The sequence below is a fragment of the Hipposideros armiger genome, unplaced genomic scaffold (genome assembly GCF_001890085.2).
Source record: "Hipposideros armiger isolate ML-2016 unplaced genomic scaffold, ASM189008v1 scaffold_446, whole genome shotgun sequence".
NCBI classification, from domain to species: domain Eukaryota; kingdom Metazoa; phylum Chordata; class Mammalia; order Chiroptera; family Hipposideridae; genus Hipposideros; species Hipposideros armiger.
This window is the reverse complement of record NW_017731796.1, coordinates 1,305,207-1,327,400: the sequence shown is the minus strand read 5'-3', so window position 1 is coordinate 1,327,400 and position 22,194 is coordinate 1,305,207. Positions and strand designations below refer to the sequence as shown.

The window sequence follows — 22,194 nt, the reverse complement described above, 5'->3', positions numbered from 1 at the left end:
AAAATACTTATTCGAAAAGATATATGCATCCTTATGTTCATTGCAGCATTATTTACCATAGCCAAGATATGGAAGCAATCTAAGTGCCCATCAATAGATGACTGGATAAAGAAAGTGTGGTACATATATTCAATGGAATATTTCTCAGCCATAAAAAGAATGAAATCTTACCATATGTGACAACATGGATAGACTTAAAAGGTATTATGATAAGTGAAAGAAGTCAGACAGAGAAAGACAAATACCATACGATTTTACTTATATGTGGGATTTAAAGAACAAAATCAATGAACAAACAAAACAGAATCAGACTCATAGATTCAGGGAACAAGCTGATGGTTGCCAGATAGGAGGGGGATGGGGGTGAGGTGAAAAAGATGAAGGGATTAAGAAGTACAAATTGGTAGTTACAAAATAGTCATGGGGGTGTAAAGTAAAGCATAAGAAATATAGTCAGTAATGTTACAACAGCTATGTATAGTGCCAGGTGGGTACTAGACCAATCAAAGGAACGAGTGCATAAATTATATGAATGTTTAACTACTATGCTGTATACCTGAAACTAATATAAATAATATTGAATGTCAAATATAACTTAAATAAATAATTTTAAAAAATAAAATAAGAAGCTTTTATACAACAAAAGAAACCATCAACAAAACAAAGAAGCAACCAACCGAATGGGAGAAGATAAATGCAAGCAACACCTCCAATAAGGGGCTAATATCCAAAATATATTAAAAAATTCATAAAACTCAACAACAAAAAAACAAACAATTCAGTTAAAAGTGGGCACAGGACCTGAACAGACACTTCTCCCAAGAAGATTTACACATGGCCAATGGATATATGAAAAGATGCTCAACTTCACTAGCTGTTAGGGAAATGCAAATCAAAACCACAATGAGATACCACCTCACACCTGTTAGAATGGCTATCATCAACAAGACATATAATAACAAGTGTTGGAGAGGCTGTGGAGAAAAAGGAACCCTCTAACACTGCTGGTGGGAATGTAAATTGATACAGCCACTATGGAAACCAGTATGAAGGTTTCTCAAAAAGTTAAGAATAGAATTACCATATGACCCAGCAATCCCTCTTCTGGGTTTTTACCAAAAAAACCTGAAAACATTTATCTGTAAAGATATATATGTACCTCTATGTTCATTGCAGCATTATTCACAGTGGCCAAGATATGAAAATAAGCAGTGTCCTTCGATAGATGATTAGATAAAGAAAATGCAGTACATACATACAATGGAATATTACTCAGCCATAAGAAAGGATGAAATACTGCCATTTGTGACTTGACAAATGGATGGATCTTGAGATTATCATGCTAAGCGAAATAAGTCAGACAGAAAAGGCAAGAACTGTATTGTTTTACTCATACAAGTATGAGGGTTAAAACTGAAGGCAACAAATGAACAAGACAAACAAGCAAAAACTCATCAACACAGACAATAGTTTAGTGGCTACCAGAGGATAAGGGGGAAGGGGGATGGTAGATGAGGATAAAGGTGGTCAAATATATGGTGACAAAAGGAGATTTGACTTTGGGTGTGAACACATCATGAAATATCTCGTAGATGATGTATTATAGAATTGTACACTTGAAACCTATATAATTAACCAATGTAACGCCAATAAATTTAATTAAAAAGGGTGGGGGTCTCAGATTTTTAATTCTTTATAACATTTCTTCCTCTTCCCTTGACCCGTTAAGTTCTGCTAAGTATTTCCATATTTGGCACAATAACAGGATAGGATGACTTATTTCTTAATTAAAATGTGTTTATGTAGAATGTAGACTATCTCATTATTAATTTATTAAATTATTATGTACTACAGTTTGAATTAAGAAATACAGCCCCTGAAATACCACTATTTTTGAAACATTTTAATAATTTGCATGAAAATGAATTTGTTATAATTTTTTCAAAGAATGAAAAATGTGTTTTGCAAAGCACGTTTAAATTGTATCACAGATAATATCTTTGGAAATAATATTGCAGGGTATTTTGTGAAACTTAAATGAGATTGGGCTAACTTTCACTAAAAGAAAATTAGTAAAATTGTTTCTGACATTTACTTTTTTTTTTTTAAGATTTTATTGGGGAATTGGAGGGGAACAGCGCTGGGGAATTGGGGGAAGGAGAACAGACAAGTTGCTGTCCTTTTGTTCTTCAATCTAGTTGTACAGGACGTTGCTTCACTGGCCCATGTTGGTATTATCATTGCGCTCTTCCCGGATGAGGCAGATTGGTCACCAGCCTCTGGACTGCCGCTCACAGCGGCTCTTGGCAGCTCACACCAGCTGCCGGCTGCTCATGCTGGCTGCTGGCCACACACGGTAGTTTATGGCAACCCACTGCAGCAGAGGCTGCAGCCTATGCCGTTGCCGGTGACTCATGGCAGCCCAACTCCAGGTCAAGGTGTTGTTCACCATCTTAGCTGCAGAGGGCACAGCATCACTGGCCCTCATGTGGGATCCGAACTGGGGCCCTGCTGCTCAGAACTGGTGCCTCAAGCCAGCTCTTAACCAGTGTGCCACTCGGCCGGCCCTGACAGTTATTTTCTAATGAATTTTACCAAAAACTGTGAATTCAGTAGGTCCCATTTATTTCAGGATAAAAATTTAATGTGTTATTACAGTTGAATGTGACAAGTTCTATATTATGTGATATGATTTAATGTAATTTAGGAAATAGTTCAGTACCTGACATTTTTTTTACTGTGTCTGACATAAAGGGAGTAGGAATTTTCTTAGAGAGAATTATGACTCTTGTTTCGTACTGACAATTTCTGGTGATCTACTGAAACTTTTTTTGTAGAAAGTCACAATACTTACAATTTGTTTGTTAGAGACAATGATATTGTAAAATATCAATATTATTTTATATATTAGGATATAGCATTTAAATCATAATTTAAAACATAGAACAAAAATTGAGAAGATTCAGTGTCAGACCACTTCATCTTTTTTGCTGAATTATCTTCCCTTGGTGATTATTTAATTTGTAGAAGTTAATAGATTATATTGCATTAAAAATTATTTTAATAGTACCCCTATAAAGCAATTATATGCATTAGTTATACATTTTAATTTATCCTAATGTGCTGATTGGTAACACTTAATGACTGTTTAATTATTTTTAATTAAAGAGTTCCTCAACAGTATAGTGAAATTGCTAGTGGATCCTAACTTTTTTTAAAATAAGTTTGCAAACAACCAGTTTTTAACCTTTTTTGGATCACTGACACCTTTGAAAATTGAAGGAGAGATGTAATTTCTTAAAATATGTGTACACACACACACAGACACACACACACACACACATACACACACACAGCTTTAGTATATAACTTCAGGACATCTAAGATTTAAGATCTGCTCTGCTAGAAAGGTTTTTCTTTTCATTCCTTTCTCTGTTGTGGCCTTCTTTATAGCAGTGTTTCTCAAAGTGTGGTCTCCAAACCAGTAGCATCGGCATCACCTGAAAACTCTGTAGAGTATGGACTCTTGGGCCCCATCCCACTCTGCAGGCTGTGTTTTAGCATGCTCTTGAGATGGTTTAGTGCATTCTAAAGTTTGACAAATGCTGTTCTGTCGTCAGAATTCCCATTTAAAGGACGTTAGCACCAACCACATTACCTTTCTTCTGTCATCTCCAACTCCACTTCATCAACATTTGTGACCTCATCAATGATCTTCAAGTCTTTGGGGAAAACAAAAGATGTTAATTCTTTTTTTTTTTTTTTTTAAGCTGAGCCATCCTGCCACCTGTTGGCAGCTCAGTGGCTGCTCAGCTTGGGCCAGGACTCGAACCGCTGTTACTCAGAGCTCAAACTCTTGAGCGAGCTCTTAACCAACTGAGCCACTCGGTCAGCCAAAATATGTTAATTCTTATAAAATGGTTGAGGACCCCATCTTTTCTTAAAGGCCCCCTTTTTATTAAATTGGTTAGTGAGATTATATAATTTTCAAGTGTACAAGTCTGTAATACACGTCTATATATTGCATTGTATGCTCATCACTGAAAGTTTAGTCTCCTTCCATCCACCATAGATCGCCTTTACCGTCTTCCACTTCTCTGAACCTCCTTTCCTCTGGTAACCATCATACTGTTGTCTGTGTCTATGAGTTTGTTTGTTTTGTTTGTTCCTTTGTTGCTTTTTTGTTTTATATCCCACATATGAGTTAAATCATATGGTTCTTGTCTTTTTCCATCTGATTTATTTTGTTTAGCATGATAACTCAAGATCTGTCCAAGCTGTCACAAATGGCAATATTTCATCCTTTCTTGTGGCTGAATAGTATTCCATTGTGTATATGTGACACATCTTTATCCAGTCATCTATCGAAGGACACTTCAGTTGATTCTATGTCTTGGCTACCATGAAAAATGCTGCAGTGAACACACGGGTACATACTCGTATATCTTTATGAATTATTTTTTTATTCAAATTTTTCTGGTAGGTATCCAGAAGAGGGATTGCTGGGTCATATGCTTGATTTATTCTTAATTTTTTTGAGGAACCTCCATATTGTTTTTCATAGAGGCTATACCAGTTTACATTCCAACCAGCAAAGTTCTTTTTTCTCAACAACCTTTCCAACACGTATTATTTCTTGTTGATAAGAGAAAGGCCCCCTCTTTTAAAAATTATCTACCTTAATACAAATAAGTGCTTAGAAAAGTCATAGCCAAACTATTTTACCAAATGACAATTATTAATATTGAATAATTTGTATTTTTCCATTGAAATAAAATAATAGCTAATGTTTTATATGACACTTTACCAGTTATAGGGCACTTTTGTAACCCTTATCCAGTTTGCTGCTCTCACTATTCCTTTTCTACTTAGTTAGAAAACTAAAGCTTAAAGGAGTTGCTACCCTGATTATGTGTGACAGCACATACTGCAATCCTAGATCACTGTTCTTTCTACTTCATCTCTCATTGAATACTTCATTAATTTGATCATGCATTTAAATAATAGTCCTTGTTATAAGAGGTAGTTATCAGCTATGAATGGACTGAACTCCGCATACTCCTCTCCAAAGGCCTACCAAATACTGGAGTGGAACTCCCCTACCTAGCTTCACTTACAGAGTATATACATACTCATATAAATATAAATCAGTTTCTATTACTCCATGTAAAAACAAAGGGGCCTGCATATATCCAGAACTTCTAGTCTCTTGGATTTCTTCTTTATTATCCCTAACTTAATATTATCATCATGCCAATATGAGACTATACTGTCTCTTTTTTTTAGCAGAGTTTTTTAACTTCAGATTTTATTCTTTTACGTGTCCATTTTTATTCATTAGCAAATGGAATTAGAAGTACACTGTTATAAGGCTTTCGTGTTTACATGAAGTTTTATTAATATTACTTGAAGGTAGACTGTAGTAAGTTAAAGATGTGTACTGTAAACCCTAAAGCAACCAATAAAAATACCATAAAGGCATGCCTAATGAGCCAATATATGATATAAGATGGTAACATAACCTTTACTCAATTAATCCAAAAGAGAAATCAGGAAATAGAGAAGTCTAAAGTTACTAGTATTAGGAATAAGAGAAAGGATATCACATGGTTCCTACAGACATTAAAACGGATAATAAGGGAATAATACTAACAACTTTATGCTCATAAATTCAACAACTTAGATGAAATGTACAAATTCCTTGAAAGACACCAAAGACCAAAGTTCATTAAAGCAGAAATCGATAACCTATAGCCTGTATCTATTAAAGACGTTGGATTTGTTATTAAAAACCTTCCCACAAAGAGAGCTCCTAGAATTCACTGGTGAAAAAGTCTAACCAATATTTAAGGAAGAAATAATACCAACTCTATGTAAACTCTAATAGAAAATAGAAGAGGTAGAAATATTTCACTACTTTTTTTTAATGAGACCAGCATTGGTTGGTAACAAAACCTAACAAAGACATTATCATAATAAAAGAAACCAATGGACCAGTTTTTTTCATGAACATAGACACTAAACTTCTTAAGCTATTAGCAAATTGAATCCAACAAAATATAAAAATGGATAATACATAGTGACCAAGTGGGGTGTATCCAAAGAATACAAATTTCGGTTAATAAAAATAACCAATGGTATTTGCCATTTTAATACACTAATAAAGAAAAATTATGATCATCTGACAAAAGGGCAGAAACTTGTGTTCCCCTTCCCCGATTCCCCAATAAAATCTTTAAAAAAAAAGAAATAATATCATACAGATTGCAATATATAGATGATGTGTTATAGAATTGTATACTTGAAACCTATATAATTTTATTAACTAATGTCACCCCAATAAATTTAATAAAAGCATAATAAATTGGAAAGGAAGAAGGAAACCTATCTTTATTTGCAGAGGATATGATCATCTATTTACAAAGTCTTAAGGAATCACACAAAAGCTCTAGAGCTAGTAAGAGTTTAAATTTAGTGAGGTTGTGGGATACAAGGTAAATACATAAAAAATTATGTATATCCTGGAAAGAAACTTTTGAAAATTGACATTAAAAATACCATTTGCCATAATATCACAAAAAAAATGTATCTTGGGATAAAGTTGAAAATAAATGTGTAAAACTTTTCTACACCCTGAAAAGTACAAAGCATTGGCAAGTGAAATTAGAGAAGACCTAAATAAATGGAAAGGTGCAATGAAAGATGTATTCATGGATCAGGAAACCCAATGTTGTTGAGATGTTATTTCTTTCCAAAATGATCTAGAGATTTAACACAATCTCAGTCAAACCTTCTCCAGGATTTTTTGTAGGGATTGATAATTTGATTCTAATGTTTTTTTGTTTATTTGTTTTTTCATAATTGCAAAGGGCCTAGTATAGTCTAAACAATTTTGTAAAAGAATAAAATGGAAGGCATTAATCTTCAGCATTTCAAGTCTTACTGTGAAGATATAAGCACAGCGATACTGGCAAAAGGATAGATGTATATAGCTCAATAGAACAAATAAGAAGTCCTGAAATAGACCTACAGATATATGATTGATTGATCATCACCAAATATACTAAAGCAATTACATGGAGAAAGGAAAATCTCTTTTAACAAATGGTACTTGAACAATGGAATACCCAAAAGCTCTTCCCCTTTGGGGGAAAAAAAAAAAAAGCCTACACCTATAACTCCAAACATATAAAAAAAATACTCCTAATGGATCACACATTTATGAAAATGAAAAATAAGCCACAGACTTAGAAAGATTTGCAAGACATGTGTCCAACAAAGGAACAAGTATCTAGAAATATTTTTTTCAAAATCACAAATTGATAATGAGAAGACAAGCATCCCAATTTTAAAAATGGGAAAAGGAGTGAAGAGCTCACTCAAGAGTGAGAGCTCTGAGCAACAGCAGTTCGGCAGCTGAGCTGCCGCTGAGCTGCCAACAGGTGGCAGGATGGCTCAGCTTAAAAAAAATAAATAAATGGGAAAAAAAATGGGAAAAAGAACTGAATGTACATTTAATCAAGATCATATACAATTACAAGCACATGAAAAAAATGCTCGGTATAGTTAGTCATTAAGGAAATAAAAGTTAAAATCACAATGAGGATATCAATATATAGAAATCAATTGTATTTCTGTACAAGAGCAATGAATTCTAGTTTATAGCATTTGTAGTATCCAAAATGAAGTTAAGAAAGCAGTTTCATTTATGATAGCATTGAAAAAAATAAATACATTGGAATAAATTTAGCAATAACATAAAAAGCAAGACTTGTACATTGAAAACTGCAAAACTGCACTGAGTGAAGTTAAAGACAAAGAGAAATTAAAGACTAAAATAAATGAAAGCCATCTTTGTTCATTAGGAAATGGAAAAGCAACTACATGGGTACAGAGTATTTTTAGGGGGTGATGAAAAAGAATGTTCTGGAATTAGTGGTTATGGTTGTACGACCTTGTGACATGATTAAAACCCAGTAAATTGTACTTTTTAAAAGAGTGAATTTTATGACATGTGAATTACATGTCAATAAAAAAAGTTTTTTTAAATCACAATGAGACAATACTACATCCCCACTAGAATGGCTTAAATTAAAATGACAAATTGTATCAAGTGTTAACATGGATGAAGAATAACAGGAACTCTCCTAAACTACTGATAGTTTGGCTTTTTCTTAAATGTGAAATATACACTTAGTAGATGAGCCCACTATCCCATTCATGGGTATTTGCCCAAGAGAAGTGAAAACATGCCCATACAAATATTTATGAATGTTCATAGCAGCTTTATTATTATTTATTTATTTATTTATTTATTTAAATTTTATTGGGGAGTTGGGGAATGGGAACAGCCAGTTGTTCTTCAATCTTAGTTGTGGAGGGCACAGTTAGCTCAGCTCCAAGTCCAGTCGCCATCCTGCCACCCCCATTGGCAGATCGCGGCTGCTCAGTTCAAAGGTGCCATGTTCAATCTTAGTTTGGGGGGAAGTAGGTGGGAAGCAGGGACATAGCCCACCATCCCATGTGGGAGTTGAAGTGGCAACCTTGTTGCTAAGAGCACACGCGCTAACCACTGAACCATCGACCTCTCCCATTGGCAGCTCAGGGCAGCTCAGCTCAAGGTGCCATGTTCAACCTTAGTTGCAGGGGGGCATAGCCCACCATCCCATGTGGGAGTTGAACTGGCAACCTTGTTTTAGGAGCACGTGCTCTCACCAGCTGAGCCACCCTGCCACCTGTTGGCAGCTCAGTGGCAGTTCAGCTTGGGCGCAACATAGCAGCTTTATTTTTAATAATCAAAAACTAGAAACAACCCAGAATTTAACAGGTGAAATGATAAACAAATTGTGAAGTCTCCATAAAAGGGAAAGTTAATTAGCAATTTTTAAAAAATGAACGCTGGTTTATGCAACAGCATGGATGAAGTCAGTGTTGTGCTGTCAAATGTTTAACTAGCTCTCCAAAAAAAGAAGCCCTGATCTGTGGTATGTGCTGATTTCCATGGTGTAAATACTCCTACCATGGCTGATTTCAAATTACTGATGCAAGGCTACTGAATGCAGTTGGGAAGAGATGCCTGTTTGAACACATAATATTTTCACTATACAGGTATAATAGATATAAATAATCTCAAATACATATAATAAAAGTCATAAAAGAATTAGGAAATGATGAGGCTTGAGTACTTCTTAACTTTGTTTCAAATAAAAGTTATTTAGTTGTAAATTCCTATAGTTTTAAATAATGACCAACAACTGGCTTTCATAATTCATAAAATTTTCAGAATCAGCTGTCTGGAGACATTTACAGCCTGGTTCTAATACATTATGGATAAATCTCGAAATCATTATACACAGCAAAAGAAGAAAGTTCAAAAGAAGTAATTTATTATTTATTTGGTATATAATTCTAGAAAATTCAAATTAGTGTTTTTCCCAGCTTCATTAAAGTATTATTGATAAATACAATCTAATGTATGTTAATAGATCAGCAGTTACCTGGAAATTACGCTTTTGGGGTAGGTCTGATGGTTTATAAATGGAAATAAGGAAACTTGAGGATGAAAATGTTGTTAGTAATTTTTGGTTATAATTTAAGTTCACCCTACACAAGTCTAAATATTATTTAGAGCCTGAAATGAATGTATTATTTTTAATTTAGGAATTATTTACCAAAAGTTAATGTAGCTTAGAAGAGTGTGTGTATATATATATATATATATATATATATATATATATATATATACACACACACACATTTTTAAACACACATGGATATAAACAGTCTGTTGCTGAACTAATAATTGTTACCTAGTTTGTGTTTCAATTAATAGTTTGTTAATTTGACATCAAAAGTATAACAAACTAATGGGCTGAACCCAAGTTCTTTTGTTGCACCTGATGCAATTGATTGATTAGTTGCATTAGTGCCCAGAAATTACTGTTGAGTCTGACCCAGTAATTGTTTCAGGCTTTCTAATTTATATTAATTAACCACTTATTCCATGATGATATGATCAATTACTGTTGAAACAGTATTACTCCATTTTGCATTAGTAATCATTTCTAGTTTAAATTTTAAAATTTAAACAAAAATTTATAAATTTATTGATTTTTTTTGTTATATCTCATTTAACATGATTATCATGACAAATTGGGAAATCAAAACTCAGTATTATTACATTATTACTCAGTATTGTAAACATTATAATGTTTATAGCTCAATATTAATGCAAACCTTCAGAAATCATTTGCCTCTTCTTGATGTGAGTTCAATTAAGATCTCTAATAAAATATTGATACAAATTATTTTAATCTCAACATGCCTACATACATATTGGGTTGTTGGAAAGGTCAATGACGTATATTTCTGTTTTTAATTGCAAAAATGCATCATGACTTTTCCGACAACCTGATATTTACGTAAATACATATGGTTAAGTTTGTCAACATGATATTGGCCTAAATGAATGTATCACAAAAACAATGCAGAAATCATCCATAAATTCTTAAAATCTCAAGGAATATAAAAGCATGGAGATTTGTTATTGAAAATTATCTTGAAATAAATTTCACAGAAGTAAATATACATTCAGTGTATTTTCATATTGATTATTTACCGTGAACTGTCCACACTATGCCAGGCCCTGGGATACAAAAAATAAATAGTACATGATCTCTATATTCAATTAGCTGAATATGGATAATAAAAAATTATCTAACCCACAGTGCTGGCATAGCAGAAACTCAAAGAAGGAAACAGGTTTCTTCTTTTCCTTTCCCACCTTTTCTAATAAAGTTATTTATTTTAATTGTGGCAAAATACTCATAACAAAATTAACCATCTTAACCTTTTTTTTTTTTTAATTGGGGAATTGGGGGAAGGGGAACAGACAATTTGCTGTCCTTTTGTTCTTCAGTCTAGTTGTGGAGGACGTTGCTTCCCTGGCCCAAGTTGGCACCATCATTGTGCTCTTCCCGGGCAAGGCAGATCAGTCGCCGGCTTCTGGATGGCCACTCACAGCAGCTGCTGGCCGCTCACGCTGGCTGCTGGCTGCACACGCTGGCTGCTGGCTGCACACGGTAGCCCATGGCAACCCACTGCAGCAGGGGCTGCAGCCTACGCAGTCGCCAGCGACTCACAGCAGCCCAGCTCCAGGTTGAGCTGTTGTTCAGCATCTTAGCTGTAGAGGGCAGTGTCACTGGCCCTCATATGTGGGATCCGAACCGGGGTCCTCTGGCATCCCAAGCCAGCTCTTAACCAACGTGCCACTCGGCCGGCCCCATCTTAACCATTTTTAAATGCACTGTTCAGTAGTAGTAAGTACATTCACATTGTCATACAGCCAATCTCCAGAACTCTTTTCATCTTGCAAAACTAAAGCTCTAACTCATTAAACAAGAATACCCCATCTCTCACCATCCAGCCCCCAGCAACTACCATTGTCTTTCTGTCTCAATGAATTTGACTTGACTCCTCTGGGTATCTTACATAGGTGAAATTATACAGTATTTGTCTTTTCACAACTGACTTGTATCACTGAGCATAATGTCCTGAAAGTTCACCCATGTTATAGCATGTGTCACTATTTCATTTTTAATGCTGAATAACATTCCATTTATGTATACACCACATTTTGTTTATCCATTTATCTATTGATGGACTCTTGTGTTGCTTCCATCTCCCCCCTTTTTTATAACTTAGTGTACCGCTTAACAAGTATTTTATAATTTTTTAAATGAAAACTAAAGTTACGTATCCTGAGAAAGCAAATACTATTAGTTTCTTTGAGTGGGGAAGACACAAAATGAAATTTTTTATAGTAAGATTTATATTTAAGAAGAGAATAATTCAATTGAATAAATTTCTTGGATCAGAAAGTCCTTAGTTTTTTTCCGGTGCAATTTTATAAATTCTGTCTCTGCACTGATAAGAAAATTGAAACCTTTAGAGCTAAGCAAAGGTCTTAGTAAGATTAAATTGGAATCTAGTCTAACTTTTATCACAAAATATTGATCTTCTAAGTTGTACTTTTTATATATAAATGGTAAGGATTCTGTTATTATTAAATTGTTCTACTCTGAAGCTATCTTTATCCTTCTGAAATATAATTACGTATATGTTTGTGAAGTAGATTTGGTTAATTAGTTGTATAAGGTTGTGAATTATGGCTAGTGTAGGAGTTAATGATAATTTGTAAACTATACCTATTGTTAAATCATTTCATGTGAAATTGAAAATACAGTGAACTCACTGTTTTTCTTTTGTCCTCTTTTCCCTTTTTTGGTTAAATGATAAACTGAATACTTTTTTCCCACACACACTGTAAAAGCCAGTGTATCTTCTAGTGTTTGAAATGAATAGCAATGGCAGTGCTGTCTCCCTGTTTCAAGTACTGCAATAAACTTGAGTCAAATGAAAGTTCTGACATTTTCAAAACCTAAAATCCAATGTTAGTTTAACTTCAGCAGTCTGCTGATAATGATTTACTGGAATCACACTCATGTTTGAGGAACAGCACCTTATTTTTGTTAGTGGGATAGTGGTGTCTGTCAGTAGTATAAAAAATATATATATATTTACATTAATAATTCTAGTAATACAAATAATTACATTATTAAATGGAAAAGGGAGGAGTTGCGAAAAGTAGCCCTCTTTTTAAAGTTCACATAATAAGCATATTGTGTAGTGGAATTTAAATCTCCGAGATTGTACTAGAATGTTTTCTTGTGCAAGCTACTTAACCTTTCTCTACCTCAGTTTCTAAATGTTTATAATGGGGGTCATGATTGTATCCTCCTCAGAGGGTTGTGTGAAGTGTAAATGTGTTTATGTAAGGAAGTGCCCAGGACAGTGCCCCAACACACACATGCCGCAGAAGTGTGTGCTGTAGTAATTCTCAGGTGGGTCATCACTGATTCATGTCTGTATCAGTTTCCTAACTGACTTCTCTGAGCTGTTTCATCCCCCTAATGCCTGTTCTCCCTATTTCTACTAGAGCAATCTTTCTAAAATCCAGATGTGTTTCTCTTCGCTGGGTAAAGTTTAATTTAGTGTTATCATTGCTTCCCAGATTAAACTCCTTAATATAAACATCCAAACATTTTCCTGGTCTGGTCCTGTAATTCATCAGCCCAGTTCTTCCATGTTTCCTTTATTGATGCTCCTTCTTTTTCCTGCCATTTTTCTTAACTATAGACTGTTTCTCTTTTGAGACTCATTTGAAGCATTATCTCCACCAGAAAGCCTTTCCTGGCTTTTGCCCTTACACTGAGTTTGGATTTGGTGTACCCCATGTTTGTGTTTCACGAGCACTGTGTTTCTCATGATTAGGGAACTTACTGTATTGTCTGTAGTTCTCTCTTTTATTTTCTACTTCCTCCCCTCTTGCACAAGCTGTTATGGACAGGAATTGTGTTATATAACTGTATCCTCACAACCTAACAAATGACTTCCAAATAGCAGCTATTAACAGATGCCTGCTGAGTAATCAGTTATTTGATACTTGAAAGAGTGAATGAACAAGTGGAATGACCTGCTCATGTCCTGTTCTGCTTCTGTGACATCTTTCATGAAAAGCATGGGATAGCAAAAATATGTGACATTTAGGGCTTAGCTCCGGGTTCAAATTCTCTACCATTTAGGAACAAAACAAAACAAAAAAAAAGAAAATTAGTTATATAAGCCGACTGTAACCCTTTGTTTCTCCATCATTATAATTTTAATCCTCAATACATAATTGTCTTTGGTTGACTCTCAAATGGTGTAGTATATGTAGAACACTATAGGAAAGTAAACTATGTTGAAGGCAGTATTGACGCTGACAGTATTGATACTGACAAACAGACTCTAGAGCCAGGTTGCCCAGGTTCACATCCGGGACTTGCCGTTTACCAGCTGTGTGATTTTGGGAGGCTGTTCTCTTTGTGTCTCCATTTTCTCTTCTGTAAAATGGAAGCTATAATACTACTTGCTTCTCAGGATTATTGTCAGGACTGAATAAGCTGATACATATCAAGCACTCAGAACAGTTACTAACACATAGTAAGCACCCAATAGTTTAAAAAATATATTAACTTAAAGAATTCCCTCCAGTTCTTTCTACCTTTGTCAAAATGCAATACTGCTTTCAAAGCTTAACAGCTATCTCTTTTATTAAGTCTTCCTTGATTAAATCATTTTCCTCTAAACTCCAGACATGATATATAACCCATTATGAAAGCACCACAAGGGATTTTCGCTGTCTATCTTCTTATTGGTTCTTTCTACCTTTGTTCTATTTCTCTGTAAAGACAATATTTTACTTATGATTTATTCCCCAGTCTTATATCACTATCATGTCATATCACATTTATATCACATATTATAATTCTCTACATAGAATTTAACATATGTAATATTCTTATAATGAATAATAATATATTTTTGCCTTTATCCCCCAGTAAAATATAAACTCTATAATAGCAAAGATCTTATAGTGCCTACACATTGTAGACACTCAGTAAGCAATTGCTAAATGGATGAACAATAAGGACTTAACCGTTTATTGAACGAATGTATTACACTTGACACTAATATTGGTACTCTCTTCGTTATCTGTTGCTGCACAATGAATTGCCCTAAAACTTAGTGGCACAAAACAACAAAAATTATGTCATAGCTTCTGTGGGTTGAGAAACTGGGTGTTGTTTAGCTAGGTGTTCTGTCTCAGGGTCTCACGCAGTCTGCAGTTGGGTTCATCAGGGCTGCAGTTACCGCATGGCTGGCTGTTGGAAGGTCTCAGGCCCTCACTGACTGTTGACTGAACACATCAGCTCCTTGCTACATGGGCATCTTCATAAGGGAGCTCACGACATGGTAACTTTTTCACTTAGCGTGAGCAAGGGAGAAAGTAAGAAAGTGAGCTGAACAGAAGTCACAGGATTTTGTAATTTCACAGGAATCTGAAATTTCTAATTTCAGAAGTGACATCCCATCACCTTATAAATTTCTTTTCATTTGTTTTTTACTTTTTATAAAAGTATAGTTGACCTACAATATTATATGAGTGTCAGGTGTACAACATAGTGAATCAACATTTATATACCTTACAGTGTGATCACATGGTATGTCTAATAACCATCTGTCATCATTCAAAGTTATTACAGTATTATTGACTGTACTCCCTGTCCTGTGTATTACCTCCCTGTGACTTATTATTTTATAACTAAGTTTGTTACATCTTTTTCACGCATGCCCCCACATCTCTCTCCTCTGGCAACCATCAGTTTGTTTTCTGTATCTGTGAGTCTCTTTCTGTTTTGTTTTGTTTGTTTTATGTTTTGTTTTTTTTTAGATTCTACATATAAGTGAATACTGCATATGGTATTTGTCATTATATGTCTGAGATTTTTCATTTAGCATAATACCCTTTAGGACTCTCCATGTTGTTGCCAATAAAAAGATTCCATTCTTTTTATGGAACATTATATAAAATCTCACAACTTCTTTATCCATCCACCTATGATAAACACCTAGGTTGCTTCCATATCTTGGCTATTGTAAATACTCGTATATAATATTTTATATGTAAACTTAATTTGACACTTTTTAAATTGCAGTGTCCTCTCACATGGCAGAGCAAGTGGGAAGGCCCAGAAGATCCTTTACAATACCTTAGAGGTCTTGTAGCTCGCGCTCTTGCAATACAGGTAAGACCAAATTATTAAGTAATTGCTTTGTATGACTGTATGATTGTATTATAGACAGCTGTATTGAGATCACCTTTTTCCTAGCAACTGGTGAGAATATTATGATTTTGTACATGAAGCACCGTATGTTTATTTCTCATTTTGCCATCTGTGTTTTATATAGAATTCTTTTAATATGTGTATATATTTATATATTATATATGTATATATACATCACACTACATATATATGGTGTGATCACAAAATATAGTGAATGTCTAAATTTAAAAAAAAATTTACAGTAAAAGACACATTGCCATTAATCCCCCTGAAAATACTCCCCCCTTGCTTCGAACATGCTTATCCCATCGTTCTTGCCACTTCCTGAAGCAGTTCTGGAAGTCCTCTTTCGTGAATGTCTTTAGTTGTGCTGTGGTGGCTGCCTTGATGTCCTGAATCATTTTGACTTTGGGGAAGAGCCAGAAGTCACACAGTACCAGATCTGGTGACTAAGGTGGATGAGGACACACCATAATGTTTTTATATGACAGAAATTACCATCTACCAGAAGGGATGTGTGACATGGAGCGTTGTCATGATGGAGGATGAAGTAAAGACACTGATGAAAGAGAAGACTTCCAGAACTGCTTCAGAAAGTGGCAAGAAAGATGGGATAAGTGAGGGGGTGATTTTCTTTTTTTAATGAATAGCAAATAATACAGATTAGTTGGTACACGCAGTGTACCCCTTTTCATATGGTTTTGCGTTGTCACCTTACTACCTTCTTCCTCTGCCTGCTGCACCTGCTTCACAAACTTCTTTACCACATCAGCTTCTAATACCATATGAGGAACTTGATCACAGTCCTTCCAGATGCAGCGGTCTTCATCCATGCTTTTGCTTTAGCAGTGCACGCACATATCAACATCTTTAATCTTGTCATCACTCATTACTGCTTCCTCCTAAAATGTTCATATCACTCTCTGACCACAACCACATTTCACTCTTAAATTCTTGCTCGCTTAGACTTTCCAGACTTTTCCTGCTCAGTGTTCTCCCAGTCTCTCACTTTTGTCTTGATCTGGCTCATTTCAGCATGGAATCATGACATGTAACTTCAACCATTCTCTTTCCACCATCTTCAGCATCCCGATTGATTTTCTGTCATGCTTCATGCTTCCCAAAAACCACTGAACTGAGGTCAGTCACTACCCATACCCAAGCCACTGAGCCTGCTCGTGACACTTCAGATACAGAGTGCCCAGTCTTGCACGAGCACTGTCCCTGTATTCCACAAGAACTGTTTCAAACCTTCACTACTTTTCTGAAGACTCTACTTTGTCACTGCCGTTGCTTTCCCTTAGCAGAACACCTTACCTTTCACTCTACACAGAAAATGTGAGCTCTGAAATACCACCACTTGAACATTTCTACCCTTCTTTCCCGCCAGCCTTTGTCTGAACCCACCCTCATCATTTTTGTTGTAATGCAAAAGAAATTGACCGTCTGCTGGGAAAGGCTCATCCTTGGAGCTGTGTACTTGATTCCATGTGCTCTCATCTCTTTAGACACTTCCTCCAGAGGGCCTTCCGTTGTTCTTCTGTCTTTACATCTTTTCCTGTCTTCATACTCTGTCCTGCCAGCCTACAAATGGGACTCCTTGAAGGGGCCAGGACTCATCTGAATCTCTGGGTTTTTGGATTATTGGAGGAGAGATTACAGGATCTGAAAATGAGGTTAAAATTAGCAGGTGGAGAATAACCAGGCAGGGACTCTGAGCTACTGCTATTTCTAACCGCTGTGTATATGCCTGGACATAATCTATAAATGCCAAAAGAATGAAGGGAAGGAAGGACAGGAAGGAAGGAGGATGGAGAAGGCAAAGAGGGAAGACAAATAGTCCATCAGTGTTCTTAAAAGAATATAGAAATGTTCTGAAGGTCTTCGTATGTTATAATTGCATGGCTGTGTAATTTATCACTTCATGTTTTTGTCAGGATTGTTTGCTTTAGATTATTTTTATAAAGGGCAGAAACTCTTTATTTGCTGCATATGGTAGCCTATATTACACTGTATGTGTAAGTACACTTAATAATTATGTTATGTATTGCATAATTATGCTATGCATATAATGATATATTGTTGATACTGAAATTAATATTTAAAACAATTTTATGTCAATTATTACAGTTTTTCTCGCATGATTATTCATACTGAGTATATTGCGTACTGGTCATTAAAACAGAAAACTTTTCTACTTAACAGCTTTATAAGCCTTTGGCCTTAATTGTAAAGATAAAATATCCTCCTAACCCTCAAATAAATTTCAGGCTTGACCATAGCTTATTTGCTAACCTTCCAACCAGGGAATATGCAATATTAGTTATTTCTATCACTACATAGGATTTTTTTTACTGTTTTGTTTTCCTGCTTTAATATTTTTTCAGTTATAAATGTTCAAAACTATCTACCTCCCTAAGATAAGCTTTAATGTTTGGAATTTACTTTCCATCTATTTAAGGGTCTGCTAGGTCCTTTGTTTTCATATTTGCATTCTCTATTTCATAGCTTCATATCCAGAGCAGCTCGTGAAGTTTAGAAAGAACAATGTAGCTACCTCGGTGCAGAAAAATGGGATGAGAGCATAGGTGGACAGGGAGAGTTAGAAGTCCTATTTGCAAAGATCTTTGTAAATGGCAGCTTTTGGTTTCTTATGACAGTATAATGATCAGACTGAATCCAAACGTGCACAGCAGCTTAAGCCCAGGCCCAGCCATGGTTTAAAATTCCAGAGCCTTTCATTTTAGGGCATAACATACAGGGAAACAGAAGAAGCTACTGAGAGTATCATGTATATGCCTGTTCATTACAGGGGTTTTGTACAAAGAAAGTGAGACTGACTGGGGTCATGGGTGGCACTCAATTATTTATTCATTCAGTCAAAAATATGGTAAACAGCTACTTTATGCTAGGCTCTGAGTGAAGTACTAGAGATACTACGGTTAATAAAGTGATATAGTTCCTGCCTCAAAGAATTTACGTTTTTCACATTCATTCACTTTAGCAACTAAAAATGTTGTTTTGGTACCAAACACTGTGCTGAGGTTGCTGAATGTAGGATGATAAAACAGAATAGACATACAACATGGCCCAAGGAATTATCCTTACAATTTATCAGAAAAGATAGATGACTGAATAAACAACAACAGTAAAAGCGAAAAGGAAGTACTATGGGAGCAAATAGCAGAGTACCCAACCTACAGAGGAACAGGGAAGTGATGCTTAAAGCTGAGAATTTGGTAGGAATGGACCAAGCCCGGAAGAGAGGGAAGAATGTGCCAGAGCAGAGGAAGGCCAGAGTCAAGAGTAAGCCTTGAGCTTTCAGGTAACTAAAAGCAGAGCGTAGAGCACAAGACGGAGGGGTGTTCAGAAATTAGGCTGCAGGGGCCAGAAGGGCCACATCATGATATTATGTTAAGGAATTATATTTGATCCTAGTGGCAAAAAGAACCATTGCAGGATATTAAGGAGAGAAATCAGATCACGTTTTAGAGGGGTAATTTTGCAATATGGAGAGAATCTTAGTCTACTGGTTGTCATAAGGTCTAAGACTCCTCTGAATGATAATTTAGAGAAAATCAGAGAACCCTTAGGTACCCAAGAAATCTCAGCCAAAGTGTCTTGCAGGCAGCCTGGCATTCATTCTCTGGTCTCCACTCTAAGTTATTTTAGAGCAAGTACTTCTTTTTTTTTTTTTAACTTCTGCTATAATTCCAATACCCAGCTTACTACCTGGTGAATAAATAAATGAACTAATGAATGAACCAATGAAGGGCCTAGATAGGTTATATCCTATTGGGACCCTAGAATTATTTTTCTGGCTTCAACTTTTTCTGCCTTTTCTTCAGAAATACACCTGAGAGTTTCTTTGGTTCCTGATTGCCACTGTTGGAACATTTCCCCGTTGGCCTGCAGAATAGACCCTGTGGCACGTCTCCCCAGTAGATTCTGAGTCTTCTGTGTTGATCATTTTAAATTCCAGCATGTTCTCTACCCAGTTCATAAATCTTGGTTGGGCAGCATTTGCCTTAACTCCTCTGTCTTCATATTCTCAACTTCTCACAGTCAGATCCCTTGACTCCACGCCTGTAGCGTGTGTTCCAACCTAGCTCCTGTGTGGATTCTGTCTTGAGCTAGGAAATGTAGACCTTCGTCTGCAGCACCCAGGTAGGCATGGGTATACTAAACAGGCCCAATTTTGGACATGTTTAATGAACTCCTGAATGTTTCCTCACTGTACTTCTGCCAACCAGACTTAGAGTGCCATGTTTCAATGGCAACCTTTCATGCTTATTTTTTAGGACTGAGCTTTTGCTTTGGTTCCATGCCTTTTATTTTAAAATTTACAGTGACTTGAACTTTACTCAGTTTTATTAGCCGAACTGAAGCCAGTGGCTGGTACACTTACATACTACCAAATCCCGCCACCCTTCCTTCTTACGATGGAATCTTGTTGTTTATATAAACCATTAGGACTCTTGCAGTCTGGGGAGATCTAAGCAATAAATAGAATTAGTTGTTGTTTTTCATGAATACCATTCAGCATGACATATGAACTATCTTCGAGTTTAATCAGGAAAGAAAGATAACTAAATAAGCAACAATAATCAAAATGATAAAGGAAGTAGAGCACTATAGAAGTAAATAGCAGGAATACCATAACCTAGAATCACTCAGTGTTATCTTCTGTCCCCACTGTCCCCAAATTGGCCCTCCTGCAATGACCTGAATTGTCTGAATGAAGCCTAAGTTGGGCAACATGTATTAGATGGCACAGTACCCCTTCTGCCAGCAGATACTGATCTTACATTGTTGCTTCCTTCCAACCCCTCCCACCATGCAATGCGGGGAAGCAGATTTGTCCTTAGTATAGCTATCAGCCCTTCTACCTCCTTTAGTCTTGTGTTTTTTTGAGATTTTTTTTAGATGCTGCTTCCTGTCTTTTGTTCCAATTAATATTCAGGTACACAGTTTCTAGAATGTCTATATCGATGCTTATTGTTACCTTAGCCACATACAAGTACGTATATTGCTTTTTTAACTTTTTATGTTGCATTTTACTTCTATTGCCCTCTTCAAAAAGACTGATTCACTGAAAAAAACAATCTGTTAGACTCTAGCTCTTACTTCTTCCTCTTTATCTCTGATTATCTCTAAGTAGTCATATTGGCATTTCTAGATCAGAAATATGTCTCATTCCACCCTTTGTGGGTCCATCTAAATAGCTCTTCTCACTTCCCTAGCAGTAAAATGTACTAGTTACCTAAAGTTGAGCTTCTGATCACTCCCTTTTCTTTCAGTGCACCCTTCGAACATATATTCAAACTTTTGAAGTGATCCAAAGAAGGACAGAAAAATAAAATGAACATTTATAAGAACTGAGCACATATTGGTTGTCAGGCATATATGCCTTTACATGGAATCGAGTAATATTTATAATATATGAGGTGGAGATGATATCCATTTTTTGAAAAGATGGGAAAAATAAAATCTCAAATTCAAAAGTAGTTAAATAGTTTATGAAAATGAGAGAACTCACACTGAAGTGTTCTTTCATGATAACATGCTGGAGTTTTTTATCATACCATACCTGTGAGTACCGTTAAGAAAAGAAAGACACTCTCTCCACTTTGAAACCTTTTTATAAGTTGGCCTACAGGTCACCATACACTTCTGTTGTCTTCTTATCTGTCCACTTCACTGGCCTTTCTTCTCAGTCCTCTGTAATGTTGGACTCTCCAGAGCACAGTCCTCTGACCTTTTCTGTCTCTACTGCACCCATAGTGATCTCAGGACTTTGAATCCCATCTAAACTTTAATTATTCTCAGATTTATAGCTCCAGTCCAGTCCTCTCTCCCAACTCTGGTGCATACTCAGTATTTTCATTTGGATATTTAATAAGTATCACAAACGTAATATATTCAAAACTGAACTCCTGCCCTTTATCAAAAAAACTTGTGCTACTCACAATTATTCCCACAAAAGTAAATTGCATCTCCATCCTTTCTATAGCATAGGTCCAAAGTCTGAGAACCATTGTTAACCACTCTCCTGTCATACTCTGCATCCATTCTACCCAAAAAATTATCTTGCCTCTACTTTCAAAATCTATTCAGAGACGCTTTCCCTGATTGAAGTCTTTATTAATACAGCTGCCGCCTAACTAGTCCTTTGTTCTCTTTCTGGTTAGTTCTCAACCCAGCAGTCTAAATGTTCTGTTTAAAGTATAAGTCAGATTATATCACTCCTCTTTGGGAGAATTTCCCCAAGACTTCTCATCTCATCCAGAGTAACAACATTTTTGTAACCACCTACAAGTTAAGATCAGGCCCATTCCCCCTCTGATTCCCTCTCCTACTTTTTGCTCCCTCATTTACTCTGTTCCAGTCATACTGGTCTTGCTATTCAGTGAACAACCTGACAGGCACACTGCCTCCTAGGAACTTTATTCTCCGTGTTTCTTCT

The 22,194-nt window shown here is 35.8% G+C and overlaps 1 protein-coding gene across 1 annotated transcript in view; it reads left to right on the top strand.

The window, feature by feature from the left end:
* Window positions 1-22,194, top strand: part of DYNC2H1 (dynein cytoplasmic 2 heavy chain 1) — a 301,806-nt gene that overhangs the window by 245,705 nt on the left and 33,907 nt on the right. The window contains exon 82 of the mRNA XM_019665532.1: window positions 15,600-15,689. Coding sequence (XP_019521077.1) covers window positions 15,600-15,689 — 90 coding nt within the window. The remainder of the gene's footprint in view (window positions 1-15,599; window positions 15,690-22,194) is intronic.